At 48.8% G+C, this 23,492-nt stretch overlaps 1 protein-coding gene and 1 long non-coding RNA gene across 9 annotated transcripts in view; both read right to left on the bottom strand.

The window, feature by feature from the left end:
- PREX1 (phosphatidylinositol-3,4,5-trisphosphate dependent Rac exchange factor 1) overlaps positions 1-11,246 on the bottom strand; it is a 194,972-nt gene extending 183,726 nt beyond the window's left edge. For 6 of the 8 annotated variants that reach the window (XM_067014051.1, XM_067014052.1, XM_059036024.2 and 3 more), the window contains exon 1: positions 10,876-11,246. In XM_067014051.1, coding sequence (XP_066870152.1) covers positions 10,876-11,088 — 213 coding nt within the window. In that variant the 5' untranslated portion in view covers positions 11,089-11,246. The remainder of the gene's footprint in view (positions 1-10,875) is intronic. The other 2 variants (XM_067014055.1, XM_067014054.1) reach the window with 2 other exon arrangements.
- Positions 11,247-19,682: 8,436 nt separating this feature from the next.
- LOC136792498 (uncharacterized) overlaps positions 19,683-23,492 on the bottom strand; it is a 35,263-nt gene continuing 31,453 nt past the window's right edge. The window contains exon 4 of the long non-coding RNA XR_010836364.1: positions 19,683-19,720. This is a non-coding gene — a long non-coding RNA (uncharacterized lncRNA). The remainder of the gene's footprint in view (positions 19,721-23,492) is intronic.

Raw genomic sequence — 23,492 nt, 5'->3', positions numbered from 1 at the left:
GTTCGCAGTCTCAGGTTTTATGGTAACAGGGTTAGTTTCCGGGTTGTCTCTGGCCAATCACCTTGCGTGGCCCATAGTCTGAGTCAGGGTCCTTCCTCGTGGCGCACGCATCTCTCAGCCAAGATGGATTCCAGCGCGAAAGGCTCTGGGAGGTTGGTTGTCTCCTCCCTCTTTAGGCCCCTCTCGAATTCTTTCGGTTAGTTTTCCACAGCGGCACCATGTTCCTTATCGGGACCTCCGGTTGTGAGACAACTCAGGCGAGCGGGCCCGGCCAAGGTGGGCGGTTTCAGTCAACAGTTCACTAACAACTCGACCTGGACAGAGCGGATCCAGAGCTCCACGTTTCACTAAGAAGCCATTAAAGGCTTAGGCGTGAAGAGTGCTTGGCAGGGACACGAGGAGCTGCACAGAAGGGGCAAGAGAAGACGAAACGTCGTGTGTGCGGCGTGATCACACCTCAGCTCAAACAGAACGCAAAGAGCAAGCGGGAAATGTACCAAAAGGTGAAGTGACTGTTTGGAAGGGTGAGATCTTTTTGCTTGTCTTTATTTTCCAAATGTGCTACAAAGCGCAGAGACAGCAAAAATGGCCAATGCGTGGAGGGCGTCCCCGGAAGCCAGCTCTGTGCCCAGCACCTACTATTTTACTCCACCTAACCTTCTCCTCTCAGCCGCTACCCCGGAGGCCCAGATGTTTGCCTGCCCTGTGACTTCTGACTCACCAGCATCTACAACACAGCCAGGCACTCAGTAGACACTCGATAAAATGTGTGGAAGAGAAGAAGGGAGAAACAGAGATTTCCCCTTTTTATAGCGGAAGAAACTGAGGCCCAAGAGGCATTTGCCCAACGTCACAGAGCTGGTAAGTAGTTGCCTGGGACAAGCACTGGCAGAGCCACATCTTAGTGGAGAGTTCCTACTACCCACACAAGGCTAAAAGTCACACGCTGTCAAAATCGCCAAAGGCGGCAACGAAATATGAGGCATGATCCAGGATTGGACCCTGGACTGGGGATGGGGAAGGAGGGGAGGGGAGGTATAAAGAACATTTTGGGGAAAATAGGTGAAATTTGAATACAGATTGCAGATTGTGTAATTTTATTTTCAGCTGTACCACATGGCTGGTGGGATCTTAGCTCCTCAACCAGGAACTGAACCTGGGCCCTCGGCAGTGAAAGTGTGGAGTCCCAGCCACTGGACAGCCAGGGAATTCCCATGGATTGTATAATTTACTATCAGTGTTACACTTCCTGATTTTGTTCAGTATCTTGTGGTTATATTAGAGAATGTGCGTGTTCTTAGGAGATACATGCTGAATTATTTAGGGGGATCATGTCTGCAATTACTCTCAAATGGATCAAAGTAATAATAATAATAATAATGATAATGTGTGTGTGTGTGTGTGTGTGTGTGTGTGTATGCACGCATATGTGTGTTTGTAGAGGGCAGGGGAAGTGGGGAGGAAGGGAAAGACGAGGGGAGAATTTTAAAACAAATGTAGCCCAGGGCCAACAATTGGTGAATTCAGGTGAAAGGTATACGGGGTGCTCTATATTCTTGAAATGTCAAAATTAAAAGTTACCAAAGGGCTTCCCTGGTGGCGCAGTGGTTGAGAGTCCGCCTGCCGATGCAGGGGACGCGGGTTCGTGCCCCGGTCCGGGAAGATCCCATGTGCCGCGGAGCGGCTGGGCCCGTGAGCCACGGCCGCTGAGCCTGTGCGTCCGGAGCCTGTGCTCCGCAACGGGAGAGGCCACGACGGTGAGAGGCCCACATACCGCAAAAAAAAAAAAAATTAGCAGTTATATAAATCAAGATAATCACATTATTTTAAAAATATATAAACATGTATACAGAGGAGAGGTTTTTTTTCCCCTTCATTCAACAAATATTTAATGAGGACCTACTATGTGCTAGGCATTGTTCTTGGTGCTGGAGAGAGTGAGTAAATTAAAAACCACCCAGAGAAAAGAAGACAGGAAGTGGTGAGTGGGGGTGGAGTACAATTTCGAATTAGAAGTGGGGGGGTGGTCAGAAAAGACCTCATGGAGACCATGACGTTCGAGCAGAGGCCTGAAGGAGTGAACCACAGGGATACTGGAGGAAGAGCATTCCAGAAAGAACAAGTGAGAAGATCTTGAGGCAGGAGCATGCCAGGTGCATCTGAGAAAGGGCCAATGTGGCTGGAGGGAAGTGAGGGAAGGACTGAGAGCAACAGGAGATTCTGGAATTAGATGGCAGTGATGATTGCACAACTTGTGAATACACCCCCAAACCACAGAATTGTACGCTTTAGGGGGTAAAATTTACCATGTGTGAATCACATCTCAATTAAAGAAAAAAAACTGTATGAGAAAAGAAGATGACTAGGAGAGGGATGGGAGAAGTGACAGGGGCAGAACATGCAGGACCTTCCAGGCCACTCTAAGGACGTGGCTTTTACTCTGAGGGCGGTGGCAGCCACAGGAGGGCTTTGAGCGGTGCAGCGGCATGACCTAACTTAAGTGCTAACTAGACTCCTCGGGCTGTGTATGGTGAACAGACCGTGGGAGGCAGGGGTGAGAGCAGAGGAGGCGACAGCCAGTTCCAGATGGTGTGTCCCTGGGCAAGCTACCCTCTGTGCCTCAGTTTTCCTCATCTGTGAAGTGGGTCTGAAAAAGACATTTCCCCCACGGGCAGGGGTGAGAGCTGACACCAGGTAAAGTGCTGTTATGACGGCTGTGAGTGGAGGGTGGAGTCCAAGGTTCCACCTAACAGTTTTTAATCATACAAATCAGTTTCTTGAACAGAAAACAAGGGGTGCCCCCTCCCTCCCGGGAAGCAGGAAGCCATCTCACCCCCCAGGGGCTCCTCAGCCCACTAAGACTCAAACCCAAACTGCTCACCATGTATGTGAGGCCCATGCCACCAGGCCCCCGCTGCCCATGCCAACCTCACCTCCCCTCCAGTCACCCTGGCCTCTTGCTATTCCTCAAACAAGCCAAACATGGTCCTGCCTCAGGGCCTTGGCACATGCCATTCCCTCTACCTGGAACACACTTCTCTCGACTCTTTCCACAGCTGGTTCCTTCTCTGCCACAGGAGTCAGCTCAGATGCCACCTCTTCAGAGAGGCCTCCCTTGACCACCCCATCTCAATAGATGCCACCGTCCCTGTCACCAACATATCCCCATTTTATCTCCTCCTTGGTGCACCCACTCTCAAACTGTGTGGACTTGAGCAAGTCACTCAACCTCTCTGGGCCTTAGTTTTCCCACCTGCAAAACAGGTATAATGATGGTCTCTACTTCAGAGGGTTGTTGCAAGGGTTCAAAGAGATAATTCATATAGTACCTGGCACACAGCAGGGCCTCAGTGGATTAGTTTATCATTATTACACCTCTTGTCACTTTCCCAAGTGACCTCTTTTTGTACGGTCCGAAGTTTCTATGAGGGCAAGAACCTTGTCCATCTTGTACTGGCCACATGCCAACACCTAGCCCAGTGTCTGGCACTTAGTAGGTGCTTAACGTCCATTTATTGAGTGAACAAGTGAATTTGTGAATGAAAGCACTGACTGCCCACGCCCCGCTCTGACCCTGGCCTCACCCCTCCTGGGAGTAGCCCCTTGCAGAAGCCACCCACCCTCTCCAGCGAGGGGACGAAAGACCTCAGATCTCCGTGGCAACTGGCCACCTGCCTCTACCAACCTTCAGTGGCCCTAGTCCCGCCAGCCTGAAATAGCCTCACCTCCCCTGGCCCAGAAACAAGGGATCGGCTGTCAGCTCCACCCTGGGGAAGGAACCGGGCGGGTAAACACAGATTGTGTGTCTGACCACAAGACAAAAGAGGGGCGGGCAGGCAGATCCTCTTCTGGTCCCTCCAGGAGCCGAGAAAATAAAAATAAACCTAAAAATCCACACTCGGCTGGGAGGCTGGAGGGCTTCCCTCCTTCCTCAGGGATTTCTTCTGTGGCAAGTACTTCAGGGAGGCTGACCCTGCCTCCGCACTCAGCTGTGCCAGGTGCATGGATGACTACAATCCATTCTTGCAGCCGCCCTAGGAGGGCTACGACCACCTTACACATGGGGAAACCAGGGCTCGTAGAGGCAAAAGGACTTGTCCAAGGTCACAGGGCTGGGTTTCAAACCCAGGCCATTTGTCTCTAGAGTCTGCGCTCTTAACCATGAGCCCAAGACACACTGCGGAGTGAAAAGAACAAACCGTACCATGCCATTTACGTAAACACGTACACATTTACACATACACATCAATGCTATACATGGCTATGTAGGCCTGTAAATGCCCTAAAATGGTCTGAAAGCAGAGCTGGTGGTCAAAGGAGGTTTTAGCCAGTGACACCCAGCCCGGGGCTATTTTGTCCCCAGGGGACATGTGGCAATGTTCAGAGACATTTCTGATGGTCCCAACTGGGGGAAGGGGATGCTACTGGCATCTAGTGGGTAGAAGCCAAGGCTGCTATGAAACATCCTGCAATGCACAGGACAACCCCACAACAAAGAATAATCCCGCCCAATATGTCAATGGTGTCGAAGGTTGGAAGATGGAGGGATTCACCCCAGACCAGGTACTAGGGCTGGAAATGCCCCCTGTAGAACCTGTTTAAGGAGGATGTTGAATCCAGGCTAAAACACAAATCCCTAGAGAAGGCCCCCAAGCCCTCTCTCCCCAGAACTCTCGGGGTGGAACCCTGACCAGCTGCAGAGTCACCACCCTTCACCAGGGCTCACCTCCCCCTTGGGGCCGCAACTGCTGCAGGGGGTCCCTCCAGGGGGGTCTCAGACCCTCCACCCCCTGGCTTGCTCGCAAGTTCTATGTCTCCTAAATTCTGGGGCAAGAACCAGCTCTGACCTCACCTGGTGCCTGCGAAACAAAGCCAGTGGGACACCACTCTCTGGTTGCCCACCTCTCACTAGGCTTCCAGCCAGAGAACCTGTGTCTATTGGAAAAAAGAAGAGAAATCACAAAACTCTGGGAGGTGAAGTTCTGCAGCAAGGCATGGCTTACTTCAAAGACTCAACTCTTCGCAAAAGCTTTAAGAGAGGAGCAGCAGAAAGGATGTGGGTTCTTAATCTGAGGGTGTGGCCCCAAGCCCAACAGTCTTCTGCCCACTGGCCCGATAAAGGGGGGATACTCTCTAAGAAAGAGATGCCCCTTGAAGCCTCCAGAAGCCAGGGACACCAACCCCATCCATCTCTTCTTACAGTGACAGAGAAATGGTCACAAGAGCAAACACCAGAATAATAGTGAATGGATGTCCGTGATGCTTATTTGAAGAGCGCTCTCGTTCAAATGCATGAGTTCTAGCATCCCTGAGTCATCTTTCTCATAAGGACAAGGACCACGTTTGCCCTGTTGACGGCTGCATCTTTGTGGCCTAAAACACTACCCGGAATATATAGCAGGTGCTCCCTATACACGTACACGCTGAGAAAAACAGTCTAATTTATTTATGGCTTTACCTGTATGTAGCTCTGTTTGCAATACACAAAAGATGGGCCTCATCTAACTCTTACTGATGCTTAGGTTTTTAACAGCACAAAATTTTGACTTGCTTCCTGAAAATGTTCAGCCCAATACAAAGTGGCCTGGTCCTGGCCCTCTAGCATCCTAAAGCTCAGATAATTTGGACCTTTTGGCTTAATTCTTGCCCACCTGGGCAGCCCAGAGGTCTCACAAAGACAGTAATTTGGGTCATGAACACAGCACCATGTTGGGGCAGTTAAGGGTAGCGGTAAAGAATGGGGGCTATGCAGCCAGACTACCTGGGTTTGAACCCCAGCTGGGTCAGGCTGTGTGACCTTGGGAAACTGACTTGGCCTCTCTGTGCCTTTGTTTCATTTGTAAAATGGTAAGCACAATAATACCTGGAACTTTTGAGCTGATACACAGAGAATGCTTTATACGGGGCTTACAAACATCTAGCACTACATAAATATTAGCAAAATTATTATTACTATTGCTGTGCATTCATCTAATAACCATGCTGAAAATACAATTCCTTCCATCGGCAATTTGTAAAAAATATATTCTCATACATATGCATAATTTTACATGGAAAGGGCATTACAAACAGCCTTTCTTAGAACATTTTTTTCCTTTTTCATCTTTCTGCTTGCCTCTCTTCACAAGATACACATCTTTCCATCTCTTTCTCAAAACTCCCGTAATGTTATACATACAACGTACATCATATTATGGTTAGTGTTTTTCCCAAGGCGGAACTTCTTAGCATCCTACTTTGCACAACACAAGCTTGTGAAACCCCCCCCCCCCAATCACTGGTTAGGTCATTCTGTTTCAGTGACCGCGGAATTTAAAATGTACCGCCCCATCCCCACTCCCCAGCACTGCTCCCTAGTGTCAGACTAGGACTACAAAATCTTAAAAAAAAAAAAAAATAGTGACAACACAAAACCACACAGTTTCTTGTTTTGGCAAGCAGAGCTCCAATGAAAAGAAAAGCTTTCGTCTCCTAACCCCAAAAAGCAGAACCACAGAAAATATTCTGGGAGCTTTCTGCCCACACCCCCTGATCCTCAGGGACCCTGGCCCAGCCAGCTCAGGCAGACCCTCTGGGTGCCTGAGAGTGACAGGTCTCTGTCCTCAGCCAAGGGGAGCCCTTCAGGGGGGCTGCTGACCACTCACTCCCCATGCAGGAGTCTCTTAGCTCATCTGCCCAGGCTGGATGGCACACCCATCAGGGGACCCACTGGCACCTACCCCTGACGACAGACCCCCCATCCCCCTTGCAGGCAGAGACCCCAAACCAATCCAACCAAGAGGCAAGTGGGTTCAAGGCTCACCCAGCCTCTCTTTAAGGGGGAAGGCTTTGAGCCCCAAAGAGACAACCTCAATTGCCCCCCATTGCTGCACATGCCCCCAAAAGCCACCAGAGCATTCTGGGTACCTACTTGTGCCTGGTACAGTGCTAAGAGCGTTAACCTCAGGCTCACTGAGGATTCAACAACACCCCTATGATGCAGCAGTTGCTGTACTATGCCCATTGTACAGATGGGGAAACTGAGGCACAGAGTAGGCTGGTGACCTGCCCAGGGCCACCTACAGGCGGTGTGGAGTAAAGGCAGGATTTGAACACCAGCAGCCTGGCTCCAGAGCCCCACATTCAACCCTCACGCCATGAACAGACACGGAGTGCAAAGGAGGAACCCAGCAGTCTGACATTTCCATTCTTCTAAGTTCTGCCCGTTGTGTGGAAGAGAGAACAGGAGCCACAGAGGGGAAGTAACCAGAGGAAGCACAGACAGAGGGTAAGGGTCACAGAGACCTGGGTTCGAATCCCAGTTTTGCCACCCTAATAAGGCAGGTGTCAAGCCCTTTATAAGCCAGAGGCAGTCTGTGAAGTGGCTAGGGACATGAGTTCTGGGGTGGGCAGCTGTCTACATGACCCAGGGCAGCTCACTTAAACTATCTATGCCTCAGTTTCCTCATCTGCCAATGGGGATAAGGATAGCACTTCCTTCATAGGGGTGTTGGAAAGATCAAATGAATCGATAGAAGGGTAAACAATGAATCAGTGTCAGCTCCTACACAGTAATGACTGTCATTGTTATTATCATTATTAATACTGCCCAAGAGTGCACACAGTGCACCCAACACAGCTGGGGCTTCTAGATGTTGAGATCCAAGGTTCAGCCAAAACCCAGGGCATTTTCTCCCACAATCTCTGTGGGGTCCCCCAAGAGAGATCCAGCATCCATACAAGAGGGCTGTCCTTGCCTTTCCATGACTCTTCAATAAACACACAAAATACGGCACCAAAGTCATCAGTCCCCATCGGAGATAGAGGAGGAGGTGCAATCCAGTTCCTGCAGGAGGTGGGCAATGATGGGGAGATTCTAGATGAACCAGAGAGCCCCGGGCCCGGAACCAAACAAAACCACTGGTTCCGGAGTGTAGATGGTCAAAAGGAAATTCACTCAGACTTCCCGTCCTCCTTTCAGCGCTGACTCACATCTCACTTCCTCCAGGCAGCCCTCCCTGACTACTCCTGCTTGCTAGATGCTAGAATCCTATAATCTTAATCATCTGTAATATTTAATTATCATATAACAATTAATGATAATAACTAATATTTAGAAATGCCTTACTACCTGCTAGGCACTGTTCTAAGTGCTTTATATATATTTATATAACTCACTTATCCTCTTAAAAACCGTATAAGATCTATTATCATTCTCCATTTCACAGATGAGGAAAGTGAGGTTCAGAAAGGTCAAGCCACTTGCCTAAGGTCACACAGCCCAAGACCCGACCCCAAGCAGTCTGGCTCGAGCCCAGCCTCATACTTGGATTTCTGTAAACACCCATTTCGCCACCCTTGACTAGAACCTGGCCCTCCTCTAGAGTAGGAACTAAGAACTGGCTTTTCTGCATTTCGCACAATGCTCAGTCTACCCCAAAGGCTTCATTTCTACTGGCAACAGGACCTTAAAACAAGGGACACAAGGAGGCCAAGGCAACTCTTCGAGACCTGCCTCTGCCACATGGAATTAAAAGCAGGGAGGGATTACCCAGCATTCTTCCAAGCGGGAACAAGCCCTTAGTAAGTATAAAGGCTGGGAGGAGAGAGTGGGAAGACAGGAGAGAATCACAACCTGCAAGCTGCCAGCCTCGCTGCCATGGAAAGCCTTGGTAATTAGCAGTTTGTGAAGCTCTAAGCCCTGGGTTCCAAAACTGAAAGATCGTGGGTTGTTTAGGGACCGTTTCTGATAGAGCCAAACAAGAGAGGTCTCCTACAGCTCACAAACGAAGTACCGCTAGTCAGGTTACACAACCAGTCTGTTTCTGGCACCACCCTGGGGACACCCAAAAGGACAAGGCAGAAAGAAAGCCTGGATTCCCCTTCCCTCATTTGACAAGTGGGGAACCTGAGGCCAGGACCATGTGCACGACTGATCCAAGACGTCCAAGTCAGAACCAGCTCATCTCAAAACTGACAGGTCAATACAAAAAAAAAACAAAAAAAAACTAATGAGCTCAGCAAATTCAAAGTGTCAAGGAGATAATATGGAAGTAGAGAAATCTTTTTTCTCCTGTTTCTTTAATAATAAGGATGGTTGATTCCAATCAATTTCCATCATTCCGGCTTCCTCAGACTCTACACAAGGACAATTTAAAAACCACAGTTACCCAAATGCCATCTCTATCTGTTCTGAAAGGCACCACATCATCCAGAGCAAGGATGTGGGAGGAAGACGTATATTTTCTTTCCTATTAATATAAAAATCGGCTTGTCTTTCCTCTTTCCCTTCCAGACTGAGAAGCAGGGAGTAGCTAGAAGGAGAAGTGAGGAGTTCCCTAGAATCTGACGTTGCTCAGAGATACCAGGGCTGTCTACATCTTTAATTCAGAAACTGCCAGCTTCAAACTGAGCAGATTCTTTTCTTTTCTTTTCTTTTCTTTTTATTTAACTGTGAGAGAGGGAGGGATGGGAAAGAAAGGCCAACCCTGCCTCACTCTCACAGGCCTTTCTAGAAGGGTCCTTTAGCCAAATGGTTTTCAATGCCTCTGCACAACTCTCCTCCCCGCCCATCCACCCAACACACACACCTCTTTTCACAGAGAGAAGGGCTCTGTCCTCCTTGAGTTAAAACTCGGACCTCACACAGTCTCAGCTGCACCCCCAAGCCACGGGGCACCCCAGAGGATGTCAGAGTCTCCCTCTTTCCCCCGGAGACTGGGAGCTGCAGGGCCTGGCTCTGGAGTTTCTGAAGGAAACACCAACCGCCCCCGCGCCCCCCCCCCCAACCAGCCCTTCCTGAATCGGGATTAAAAGACTTCCTAGAGCAGAGAAGGGAGTAAATGAGGTCCCAGCAGGAGGCTTGGAGATTAAAGCCCTCGGAGTCTCCTAATTTCCAGCAAGGCTCGCCCCACTCCCACCCCCTAGCCACTTTTCTCACTTCCTAGGAGAGTAGGGAAGTGGCCCCTTCCTCCCTCTCACAGAGAAAAAAAAAAGAAGAAGAAACAAAAAAAGAAATGCAGCCGAGAATAGGGGTTTGGAGCACTGGCTGGGACTGCCCTGGTTCAAAATCCGGTATCCCCAATTAACCAGTTGTTTGATTCTGGGCAAGTTACTCAACCTCTCTGGAGCTAAACTCTCCCATCTAAAAAATGAGGGAAATATTCGTCCCTACTTCATGGGCCACTTGTGAAGGTTCAACCTTCTCATGACAAACGTAAGCGCCTGGCACATAATAAGCGCTCAGTTATTTTACAGAATCTGACGCTGTGGTTTTGCAACTTGGAGTTGGGGATGGGGAAGATGGGACTGAACCTCGGAGTCGTGAGTTCGAAACCCACTGTCCCCAAGCTCCAGCAAAAGCGTGTGCGTGGGAAAGAGGGGTCCTACCCCAGGGTTTTGTCGACCTCTGTCCCTACTCCGGGCTTTGGGTTTTATCCTACTGTACTGGGCGCTTAGGGACTTTGGGCTCTAGGATTTCTAGGGTCCATCCTAGATGAGTAGTCTGTGATGCACTAAGTGGCGAAGAAATCCCCGGGAAAAAAAAAAAACGCAGAAACCCAAGCTCCCGGCGCCTGGCTCCCAGAGACCCTGCCTCACGGATGTAACTAATTTTAAAACTATTTGAAAGGCGGAGAGGGGGAAAGAAAAAGACAAAAGGGCAGCGTACCGTGGGGAGAAACGGAGTGAGGGAGACCCCGGGTCGGGGCCGGCCAGGGAGGCGACAGCCCAGCTCTGGAGGAGGCCGCCCTCCCCAAGTCTGAGGCGATTCTCGCGCCGCCCGGGGGCCGTGGCCACAGGTTGTGGGGACCACCCCGCGCCGGAGGCCCCTGCGCTCCGCAGCGGGGCTGGCGGCCGGAGCGGAGGCTGTCCCCGCGCTCCCCGGGCTACACTCACCGACTGCAAGAAGCGCAAGGTGCCCACGTAGTCCCTCTCGGTACCCAAGATCTCGTTGAGGACGCAGAGGCGGAGGCGCAGCTGGCGTTCCGACTCCCGGGCGGCCGCGCACTGGCCGGAGATGGGCGCAGCGGCGCCGGGTGCCCGGGGGTCCAGGTGGGCACCATCCCCAGCCCCGTCGCCGCTGGGATCGCTGCCACCGGGCACCTCCATCCTAGCGCGGCCGCGAGACACCGGCTCCTTCCCCCGCGCGGAGGTCGCGCCGAGCGGCGACTCAGGCGTCCAGGCACCCCATCCCGGACGGGGCGCGCCGGCGGGCCGGGCTCAGCGGCGGGCCCGGCGCATGGCGTGGCGGGCGAGCAGGCGGGACTGGGGGCGGGCGGCCAGGGCCGGGGGCGGAGGCAGCGCGCGGAGGCTGGACGAGGGGAGGGAGGGGGCCGGCCCTCGGGGCTCCCAGACGGCTGCCCAGGCCGCCGCCTCCCCCGCCGCCAAGGGAGCGTCTGCCAAGTGCCACGCCGTGCTCGGGCCGCAGAGGCGCTCCGCGCGCGTACTGGGCCCCTTGGAGACGAGCCGCGGCGCTAGGCTACTACGTCGGAAGCTCGGCTCGGCCTGAGCTGGCCGCCCGGGGCTCTTGGGCGAGAATCTTCCGCGAAGGGCCCCGCGGAGACACGAGAGTCCGAAGCAGCGCGCCCGCCGCGGCCAACGCACCAACTCCGCGCCCGGACGCGTGGCGCCCCCCCCGTCCGCCGCGGGCTACGCCACTCCCACCCCGACACACACTACACCCACCGCGCGCAGCACAAACACGCAGGTTCGGTCGCCGGCTGCCGCCGCTCGGGCTGAATCAACACCCGGTTGTAAAAGCGGGCAGCGGAGCCGCTCAAGAGTAAGCCCTCCCCACCACGCGCGCCCCCGCCGGCCCCGGGAAGAAAGCGGTGACCCCAGGCCCTGCCTTTGGGACACCAGGCCTTTGGGTGCCCTGGGGCGCTGCCACGACCTTGGGAAGGAAGACGCACGGCTCTCTCGTTCTCTCTTACCCCCTCTTTTCTCTTTCCTCTTCCTTTTTCTTTCCTTGATTCTTCTCTTTTTCTCTTTCTTTATAACTTTTATGCCCATGAGATGAGCCTGCCCTTTCCAACCTTTCCCAGAGGAAATTATTATTTGTTCTCCAGTCACTAATCAAGTGGCAGCTGCTCTGCCCATGCCTCCTTCCATACACCCCCAGCCCTCATAAGGCCTTTGGAAACCCGGCTTCTAGTCTAGGCTGCTCTGTGTGACCTTTATAATCAGCAAACTGCTAGACAAATGTCTTCACCTGCCGCACTAGAATGTGTGAAGGGAAGATCCCTCTGGGGCCTGTTCAGGTTAAAATCCCAGCTCCCGCACTTGCAAGTTTCCTTGGGTGACCTTGCCGTGGTATCCTTACCTCAAGAGCCTCAGTGTTATCATTACAGTGGGAATAATCATGGTACCTAGCTAATGGGGTCCTACAGGGTTATGTGTTAATCCATAAGGGTACTTGGAACAGTGCCCAGCACCTAGAAATTTCTCTATAAATGTTTATTATTAATAATAGTACATGTATGAACAGCCCTCTTAGCCCAGCCCCACTCTCCATACTGTCCACACAGTTCCTAACCTGCCCCTGTTCAAGGGCCAGAGATTGTGTCTCTACAGTGGATTGGCTGATTCATATAGTATCCCCCTGTAGACTTTCATCATCCTTTAGGCTGTTCTGAACACCCAGGATTATTCTCCCAATGGCCTCTGGGTAAATACTGCAAGTGCATAAGGACACAAGGAGAGAGTGGGGTGTCTTCTGCCCTCTCAGAGCTATGTTTCTTTGTGATCTTGGACAAGATGACATTTGATCTGGGCCTTGGGTGACTGAAGTTCCCCTGGACAGGTAGTCAAGGGTGTGAGGTAGATGAGCCTGCCAGGTTTGGGTAGTGGAATCAATTGTGTCCAAAAGGTGATTGGCTCCTGGGGTTCTCGGAAAGAGGGCTCTGGAGCAACTCTGCTCTGTGACCTTCAACTGGTCACAGCAACTCTCTGACCTTCAAATGCCTTGTCCTTAAATTAATCCTATCTACCACAAGGGGAGAGCATAGTGGGAGCATCCTGGCTGTGGAATGAAACTGGCTTGCATTTGTTTCCCAGTTCCAAATCTAACTGGCTGGGGTGACCTTGGTCAAAACACTTCACCTCTCTGAGCCTGTTGCCTGTTCTGTAAAATGGGAATCTTTGTAAGAGAAAAATGTATGTAAAGCAGTGTTTCTCAACCTCAGAATATTGACATTTGGGGCCAGATAATTCTTAGTTGTGAGGGACCATCCTGTGCATTGTAGGACATTTAGAGGCATACTGTACCCACTAGATGCCAGTAGCACCCCTTCCCCAGGTGTGACAACCAAAAGTGTTGCCAGACATCCCCAGAGGGACAGAATCACCCCCAGTTGAGAACCACTGATACAAAGTACCTGACACAGATAGCCAGCACATATTAGGCTTTCAACAAATGTTAGTCCCCTTCCCAGCTGTGACCAAGAAAGATTAGCTTCAACTTCAGAGATATTAGTTACACACACACACACACACACACACACACACACACACACACGGATCCCATGCTTCACCCAAGAATTGACCCGCCCTGCCAAAAAGAACAGCCTAACATTTCCGCGTTTCCGTGCATGGAGCCCACCTCTGGCTCACCCCATCTCTTCTACATTCTTTTACTCCCTCAGATTCCTCTGGGATATTTCTCCCCCACCATCCCATCCCTAGTGAAAGATAATACAACTTTTTTTTTTTTTTTTTTTTTTGTGGTACGTGGGCCTCTCACTGCTGTGGCCTCTCCTGTTGCGGAGCACACGCTCCGGATGCGCAGGCTCAGCAGCCATGGCTCACGGGCCCAGCCGCTCCGCAGCATGTGGGATCTTCCCGGACCGGGGCACGAACCCGTGTCTCCTGCATCGGCAGGCGGACTCTCAACCACTGTGCCACCAGGGAAGCCCAAGATAATACAACTTTTAATCAATTACTTAAGCTCTCGTTTTCATCACCTATGAACTGAGGATCGTAACTGTACCAACGTCGTGAGGTTGTTGCGAAGCTTCCTGAGTTACTACATGGAAAGTGCTTAGAGCAGATAGTAAGCGCTCTGGAAGTGAAGGCGTTTATTTAGTCAACTTGTGGACTGAGTGCTGAATCCATTGGGATGCATTTGGCTGCAAGGAGGAGAAAAACGGGCTACTGATGGGTTAAACCATAGAACATCATTTATTTAACAAGAGGTCCAGAGGAGGCTGGCTCCTCAGGCTGGTTGAGCACTTGGTGACATCATCAAGGATCAAGGCACCTGCGACCCTGCTATCCTCATCATGGTGGCTTTTCTCCCAAAGTTTGAGGCCTCAGAGACACAAGATGGCTGCTGCACTGGCCACATCACCTGCTAACACAACTCCAAAGCAGGAAAGAAGAGGGTAAAGGGGTCGCTCCTCTGTGCCTCTCTCTTATCAGAGGGAGAAAACTTTCCCCAAAGCCCGCAGCAAGCAGATTCTCCCTTACACTTCACAGGCAGAGTGGGTCACGTGGCCACCTTTAAATACTCCCTGACCTAGAGCAGGATTGTCACCATCAACTTAGCATAGTCCTGCTCCATCTCTTGGGACATGGCTGCCCGAACAACTTGGGCTTCTATTGTTACGAGAGAAGCGTCTGCCACAAGCACCTACTATGTGCTGGGCATGGGGCGAGGTTCTGGGACCGCAGAAGTGAACAAGACTAACACCATTCAGGCCCTCCTGGAGCTGACATCATGCCAGCAGGGAGAGCAGACAGTGATGAATTAAAGACAGCAAGTTCCTTCTGCCATTCATTCAATGAGCGTTTATTGAAGACCTACTATGCGCCAGTCTGGGATACAGCGGTGACCACAGCAGGTAAGGTTCCTGCCCTCCTGGTGCTTCCAATCCAGAGCAGGAGGAGAAAAACAATAACCAAATCAACAATCAATAAACAAGCAAACAGGGACTTCCCTGGTGGCGTAGTGGTTAAGAATCCGCCTGCCAATGGACTTCCCTGGTGGCGCAGTGGTTGAGAGTCCTCCTGCTGATGCAGGGGACGTGGGTTCGTGCCCCAGTCTGGGAAGATCCCACATGCCGCGGAGCGGCCCGTGAGCCATGGCCGCTGAGCCTATGCGTCCGGAGCCTGTGCTCCTCAACGGGAGAGGCCACAATAGTGAGAGGCCCGCGTACCACAAAAAAAAAAAAAAGAATCCGCCTGCCAATGCAGGGGACGGGGGTTCGAGCCCTGGTCCAGGAAGATCCCACATGCCATGGAACAACTAAACCCGTGCACCACAACTACTGAGCCTGTGCTCTAGAGCCTGCGAGCCACAACTACTGAAGCCTGCACGCCTAGAGTCCATGCTCCACAACAAGAGAAACCACAATGAGAAGCCCACGAACCGCAACGAAGAGTAGCCCCCACTCACTGCAACTAGAGAAAGCCTGCACGCAGCAACAAGACCCAACACAGCCAAAAATAAATAAATACAATAAATAAATTTATTAAAAAATAAAATAAAATAAACAAGCAAACAAATAAACGAGATCCTTTCAGCTTCTACAGAGTTGTTTGGTGGCACCTCCAGGCCTCTGCCTCAGGTCACTGCCTACCCAGGTCTCATTACTCAGATAGAGACCTCAGCTCTGGTGTGATCAATGGGGACTCCCTTGGTCCAGGGCTGGCTGCCTCCCAGCTAATCCTGGCACAGAGCAACCCACTGAACCGAACATGACTAAGGAATCAAAAGCTCAGGGAGATTTCCTTTATCTATCCCTGTGTCAGCCTGACCTCTCCCTTCTTCCTCATCACTTCCATCCCTACCCTCCAGGATCTTCAGTGGGGAGCTCTTAGATCCCTGTCTATCTCCAGGGCAGGGCCTAAAATAGGCTATAGCTGGGAAACATTCACCAAAAGAACAGAGAAAAAGGAGGAAAAAAAACAAAAAAGGCCCTCAATTCAGCAAGAAAAAAAAAAGCAATGGTAATGATAGGGAAATTCTCTTCTACAGAGACAATTTTAGAGTTTCTGTTACCACGTACTTTGCAAATAGCGGGAAATACCATTTCGTTTCTGTTGCATAAGTTTCACAGTTGTGAGGAAGAAGTTAATGCTGCTTGGAAACATTAGACAGATAGTTCCCTATTCTCTGATGAGACTCTCTCAGATTCTGCAGGCTTAGGATCTGAAGGTGGCCCCTTCCCAAGCTCTGCTTTTTAAAATGATAATAATAATTAAGATAAAGGAAGGGAAAACAAGGGGTGGTTTTTTCCATCCCAAGTTGAACAAGCCAGGTGAGAACTGAGTTATCGGACTGCCCGGGACAGCCAATCATTTCTCAAATGCAAATAAGTTCTCAGTAAGCCAGGCCAGCTGCCCAGAGAGTCTTTTCCCCATTCCAAGCACCAAGAGCAGCTTTCTGAGAAGAGAGGTGTCTCCACCTTTGGTATTGGACAAAACAGCTGGACAACCCGACGCAAGGCTGAACATGCAGGCCGGGGTTCATTTCTTCAGACCAAAATACAATTCTCTTCCTGCTACTCTTGTTGGAGCCACCCACAACTCCCCAAGTCAAAACTTCTCCAAAGAAAGCCTTGCTCTTAGAAGCAGATATCTCCAGAAGGCTCTGGTTCAAGGTCTGATTCGAACATAATAGATATCAGATTAAGTCAGGGCTCCAGAGCTTTGCCAAATCATATTCCCGCCAGAAAGCACTGGAAATATAGCCCGGAAGAAAGAGAGAAGAAAATGCTTAGGACCCTTGGTTCCAATCCTGGCTTGGCCACTGACATGGTACCTTCTTTTTTTCCAGGCTTTGGACATTGTTGTAGCTCTAGAGACCAGCTGCCTGGGTTCAAATCGCAGCCCCACCATTTCCCATTGTGTTACTTTGTGCAAGTGACTTAATCTCTTCCGGCTTTGATGTATCTATCTGTAAAATGGGGCTAATAAGAGTTCCTACCTCACAGGGTTATTGTGCGGATTAAAATACTTAATAGCTCCAAAGTGCTTAGGATGCTGCCTGATATTCAATTGAGTGTTAGCTATTATAATTGGGTGAGGCCATGATGTTTGGAGGTGTGGCAGCCATCTTGACACCATGAGGGAGGACATTGCTGACCAGCTGAAGATGGCAAAAATGACAGATGGAAAGAACCTGGATCTTTGATGTCAGTGAGCTCCTAAATTAACCAACTGTAGAGCCATCCTACCTCTGCATTTCTTGTATTATAAGATAAAAAAATTTCCTTATTGTTTAAGCCAGTTAAGTTTCCTTTATTTGAAACAAAAAGCATCCTAAATGACATGCTTCCCTTCCCCTAGATTTCTCCCCACTAGGATGACCTGAATCTTCTGTTCATAGGATGACCAAACACCTCAGTTTGCAGGGGACAGTCCCAGTTTGCACCTGTTGTCCCAGGCTAACTATTATTAATAACATCCCTGTTTGGATGATTATGGTCACCCAATCCTTTGAAATAAGCATTGCCTACTTCCTATTTCTCTCTTAAAATGCAGATGTCCCAGAGAGGACTGCTCTCCACCATATTGCTTTCCCAATGAAGCAAAGGTCTAAGATTTGTAACATGAAGCCTGGATCGGGGGTAAAAGTTAAGAAAAAGGTTCAGGAAGAGATTGGTGCATAAAGGGTAAATTCTATAACTTAGTCAAGCCTGGAAATTGACCTGGATGGTGTATCTTGAAATTCTGCAGCAAAGGATGCCAGATGGTTTTAACAGACATACTGGACACACATTTATATGTCTGGGTTATTTTTTTTTTCAGGTTCTTTCCTGGACTGAAACCTCAAAAATAGGGCTGCCCAGTCCAATTCCAGACACCTGGCAATCCCAGTAGTAACTTTTACTGAAAACTTATGGTTTCCTCTTTAGCCAGCAGAAACACAAACAGCCACACCCTCTCCAATGCCATTTATACTGCAGCCTGCCTTCCAAATTCCCTGGGCAAATTCCATTCTTGGAGCCTTCGTTGAAAGGAAGAAAGTTCTAATACCAACTGTTACCATTTTTTGAGCACTCACTATGTACCAGGCACTATTAAGAAGTGACATCAAATTTTCACAACTGCCCTTTGTGGTAGTTATTATTGTCCCTTTTTGTTTGTTTGTTTGTTGTTTTGTTTTTTTTGCTTTTTTTTTTTTTTGTGGTACGCGGGCCTCTCACTCTTGTGGCCTCTCCCGCTGCAGAGCACAGGCTCCGGACGCACAGGCTCGACGGCCCTGGCTCACGGGCCCAGCTGCTCCGCGGCATGTGGGATCCTCCCGGACCGGGGCAAGAACCCACATCCCCTGCATCGGCAGGCGGACTCTCAACCACTGCGCCACCAGGGAAGCCCTATTGTCCCTTTTTTACAGATGAGAAAACTGAGGCTCAGAAAGGAACCTGATCAAGGCGGCTATATTAGTTAGGATAAAGATAGACATTGTGACAAGACCCAAATAGTAATGAATTTTTTAAAACAGACCTTGTTTCTCTCTCATGTTATAGTCCAGGCATAAACAACCCAAGGCAGGTATGGAGACCTCAAGGTTTCAGGGCCCAGGTTCTTTCCAACTTCCTTAACATGTGGTATCCACTGTGTGCTCCAGGGTGGCTGCTCTGGCGCCACATTCCAACCAGCAAGAAGAGAAAAGGAGAAGAGAAGGGAACGCCTGGTTCTTTAAACACCCACAAGCCATAAGTTTCACACATCACTCTCACCCGATTGGCCAGAGCTTTGTCACCCAGGTGTGTCTGACCCTAAAGCCATGCCAAGCCACCTCTCTGGTGTTGCCAGAGGACTGTGAGAATCTTGTTTTCCTCATCATAGAAGAATGCCAGGCACACCTAAATATTAATTGAACAAATGAATGAATGAATGAATGAATGAATATCTCAGTACTCGTGTTTGGACTCCAGGTTGGGAGAAAGCTCACTGTGAGTGCCTGACACTGCTCTAGGCACTGAGAATAACAAACAAAACAGGTCAGAGTCCTCGCCCTCCTGGAGCTGACACTCTAGTGGCAAAAGAGATGGCCATTTAAGTCCCTAAAACGTCAAACACAAAGTCTGCCAGATCGTGGTGAGGACTATGGAGAAAAACAAAGCGGGGGAAAAATGACAGGGAGTGTCGGGCAAGAGCATCCCAGGGGGAGGGAGGCGGGGGAGAGAAGTCCTCACTCAGAAGGTGACATTTTAGCAAAGAACTGGAAGAAAGAGGTGAGGGAGCAGGCGCTGCATGTGTTCCAGGCAGAGGGAACAGCAAGTGCAAGGGCTTGGAGGCCAAGGGCCACAACTGCTGAGCCCTCGTGCCACCACTACTGAAGCCTGCGCGCCTAGAGCCCGTGCTCCGCAACGGGAGAGGACACTGCGGTGAGAGGCCCGTGCACCGCAGCAAAGAGTAGTCCCCGCTCACTGCAACTAGAGAAAGCCCACACACAGCAACGAAGACCCAACGCAGCCAAAAAAAATTTTTTTAATTAAAAAAAAAAAAGAGGGCTTACAAAAAAAAAAAAAAAAGCTAGAACCTATAGGTTTGCTGAAGTGCTGGGTATAAGAGAGACAGAGTTCAACTTGACTCCAAGGTTTTGGGCCTGAGCAACTGAAAGGATGGGCTTGGAATTAACCAGGATGAGGAAGGTGGTGGGAGAGGTGGGTTTGGGGGAGAAGATGGAGAATTTGGTTTTGATCATGGGAGACTGCAAATTCCATAGCCTGGTGGAGATGTCGGGTGGGCAGTCAGAGACGCAATCCCGGGGTTCAGGAGGGAGGTCAGCCTGGAAATAAGAATGTAGGCATGGTCAGAACATAAGTAATAGTTAAAAGCCACGGGATTGGGGGAGATCACCCAGGGAGAGCGTGTGGATGGAGACGAGGACAAGGACAGAGGCCTGGCCCCGACCAGCATTCAGAGCTGGGGCAGCCAGAACAGATGTAACAGAGAGCCCATTTCCAATTTGTTGAGATTCCCTGGCTTTCCTAGGAAGACTGGACATAGTGATGGAGTCTCCCATGACCTCGAGAAATGGAGCAACAGTCAGGTTCCCAGTCTCAGCTCAGTCAATTCCTTCATGGTCCTGAGCCCAGTTCCCTCATCTGTTAAATGGGGACGTTAAGAATACTGCTCTGCCAGCTCTCCAAGGGAATGTGAGGACATAGTGAAATCTTACAGACCTCAAAATGCTTGAAAAAAAATGAAGAGCCCTATACAAATGTAGGGAATTTATTTCCCTACCACCCGAATTTAGGTCCTCAGAAATGTGAAACTGAAGCAGAGAAAAAAAATACACAGCTTCAGAGAAGAAAAGTTGTGGCAGAGAAAGACTTACGTATAGCTCCATACAACAGCGTGTGGATGAATTTTTAAAACTTAATATGCCATATGCAGAGACATGGATGGACCTAGAGACTGTCATACAGAGTGAAGTAACTCAGAAAGAGAAAAACAAATATCATATAATATCACGTATATGTGGAATCTAGAAAAATGGTACAGATAAACTTATTTGCAAAGCAGAAATAGAAACGCAGATGTAGAGAACAAACATATTGGATACCAAGCGGGGGAAGGGGGTGTAGGGTGAATCGGGAGATTGGGATTGATATATATACACTACTATGTATAAAATAGATAACTAATGAGAACCTTTAAAAAAATGTAATATGGAGCCAGTGAAGCCAGATATAAAAAAGCACATTATGTATGATTCCATTTATATAGTGCTCAAAAGCAGAAAATATTAAACTACAGTACTTAGAGGTGCACACTTGGATGGCAAAGCTATAAAGAAAAGAGTGTAGGTAGCATTTACTGCACAAGTCAGGGCAGTGCTTTTCTCACTGACTAGGGAGTAGGGGTCTGGGATTTGGATGAGCTGTACAGAGGCATTAAGGGCCTGGCAGTGTTGTATTTCTTACCCTAGGTTGTGATTTCACAAAGGTTCACTTTATAATAATTTATTATGATTTACATGTGTGTCTTCTACACCTTTCTCTCTGTGTTCTCCATTTCTCAACCTAAAAAATGCATCAAAAGCCTTAAAAGTAAGCAAACACATCTATATTCATACCCTTGACCAAGTTATCCTCATTCAGGGAATCTGAACCACAGAAATAATCACACACTCACACAAACTTTAATTCACAAAGATGTTCACTGCAGTGTTACTTATAATAGCTCAGATTTGAAAGGACCTAAATTCCCACTAATAGGTAAATAGTTACATACATTATGGTATATCCACAATGTGGAAAATTATTTAGCCCTTTAAAAGTCTGCTATCAGAGTATATTTAATGGAATAGAAAAATGGTCACGATACATGGATAAATGGGGAGGAAAAGAGTGGAATAAATTACATATAGACTGTGATCCTAATATTGTCAATATATATTATATATTCATACAAAAAAAGACAAGAAGGAAATTACAAAAATAACAAGAGTAGTTACATCTGGGCAGTGGAATTACGGGTATCTGTTTTCTTCTTCTTTTTTTCTTTGGCCACTCCCCAAAGCATGCAAGATCTGAGCTCCCCAGCCAGGGGTCGAACCCGAGTCCGCTGCAGTGGAAGAACGGAGTCCCAACCACTGGACCACCAGGGAATTCCCTATTTTCTTCTTTACACTTATATTTCCCAAATTTTCTACAATGAATATATATTACTTTTATTCTTTAATACATTGCTTCCTCCGCTTTTTTTTTTTAATTTGGACCTCAAATGCACACAATTAGTTAATAACACTCCTCAGGCCGTGGCACACCATCAATGACATCAGAGTACGGCCTCTACTTTGTTTTATTTTCACTTATTTTTGCCTTCATCACCCATCTCTATTCCTCCTCCCCCCACCCACCCATGGACACCCACCAGGGTATATTTAAAGTGTGTTCTTTCTACCCATCTGCCACATATTTGTTTGGATATATGTGTATCCAAATAGACATAGTAAAAAATATATGAAGAGATAAAGTGTTGTTTTATGATTGTTTTTAAATTTTTACATAAATGGTACAGTTATGCATTCATGCTATGTTACTTTTTTCACCCAGCATCATGTTTTCTTGAGATCATTCCTTGTTGCTCTTTGTAAATATAACTCACTACTTGTGACTATTGCTTAGTATTCCATTATGTGCATTATCACAGTGGTAGACTGCTGGCTGTTCCCCAAATGTGGTTTCCTCCTCTTCCAGGACACACTGAAGGACTACATTTCCCAATATTCCTTGCAGGTAGGTGGAGCTACATAACGGGAGCTTTAGATGCTAGCAGATGCAATGCATGGCCTCCAGTCCTGGCCCATGGAACCTCTCCCATGTCCTTTCCTCCATGCTCTTTTCCCTTCTAAACTGATTGGGATGATGACCCCAGAGTGACCTTGGAAACCATGGGTTGAAGGTGGCAGAGCCACCCTCAGCCCGGGTCTGAATGTCTGCACCGAGGGGAGACAGACCAGTGATCAGTAACGTTCACTTTAGAGCACCTTATGTGATCAAATAATGAAATGTCCATGGGCTCTGAGACTTCACATACTTTATGGTCTATTTATTATAGCTAATATTAACCCTAACCGATAAAACTATGTTCTACTTATTCATTTCCTAGTATTGAAACGACTGCAAACTCTTTGAAGCAATGCTATAACAAACATCCTCATATATATTTCCATTTGTAGATGTGAGCAAGTATTTTTTAGGTTGTCAACCAGAAATGGAATTGCTGAGCCATAGGGTTTGTATGTATTTTGCTTACTCCTGACCAAAGCAATGGCAGAGGCATCAATCTTTGGGGGACAGTGACTGCAGAAGTTTTGGTTTTCAGTCACCCAGAGTCAGAATTGCCAGTTGGGGTGTCAGTGTCATCACTGGAGCCGTCCCACAGAGTGGTTTGGGCATCGTTCTTGGGGGCCTGGCTGCCAAGACTGACATCCTGGGCACCCTTGAGATTCTGTGAGCTTCCTATAACCATTCATAAAATTCTACAGTGGGTTCTGTTGTTTAAAACTGCAAATCACTGACCCAAGATCAGGAGCTGGCAAACTTGTTCTGTAAAGGGCCAGACAGTAAATATTTTAGGCTTTCAGGGTCATAAAGTCTGTGTCACAGCTACTCAATTTTGCCATAGCACTAACAGCAGCCTGAGACAATATGTAAATGAATGGGTGTGGCTGTGTTCCAATAAAACTTTATTTATACAAACAATAGCCAGCAGGCTGCAGTTTGCCAATCCTTGAGCTAGACAAAAAAGAGATCTCTCCTTTCTCTAAATCTCTATGTAGACATTTATGTCATGTTTCCCGGTCTTAGCTCTTTGGTAAGTTCCTTTCTTCAGTCCATTTTGGACTAACACACTACCTTGCTTGCAAAGGACTGATGGAATGAATAAAGGGGTAAATGAATGAAAAAACAAACGGCCTTGATTTAGAGGTGGTCCTAATGAACAACCCAGGCAAAGGCCAGTCAGAACGGGAGCCAACTGGAAACCATCTATAGGACAGAACTGTTGCACCAGCGGCATCCAGTCCTTCTCCATTGAGCCCACCCTCT

This window comes from Kogia breviceps, chromosome 14 (assembly GCF_026419965.1).
Source record: "Kogia breviceps isolate mKogBre1 chromosome 14, mKogBre1 haplotype 1, whole genome shotgun sequence".
Classification (NCBI taxonomy): Eukaryota; Metazoa; Chordata; class Mammalia; order Artiodactyla; family Physeteridae; genus Kogia; species Kogia breviceps.
Note: the sequence above shows the minus strand (reverse complement) of the source record. Positions and strands in the feature narration are given on the sequence as shown.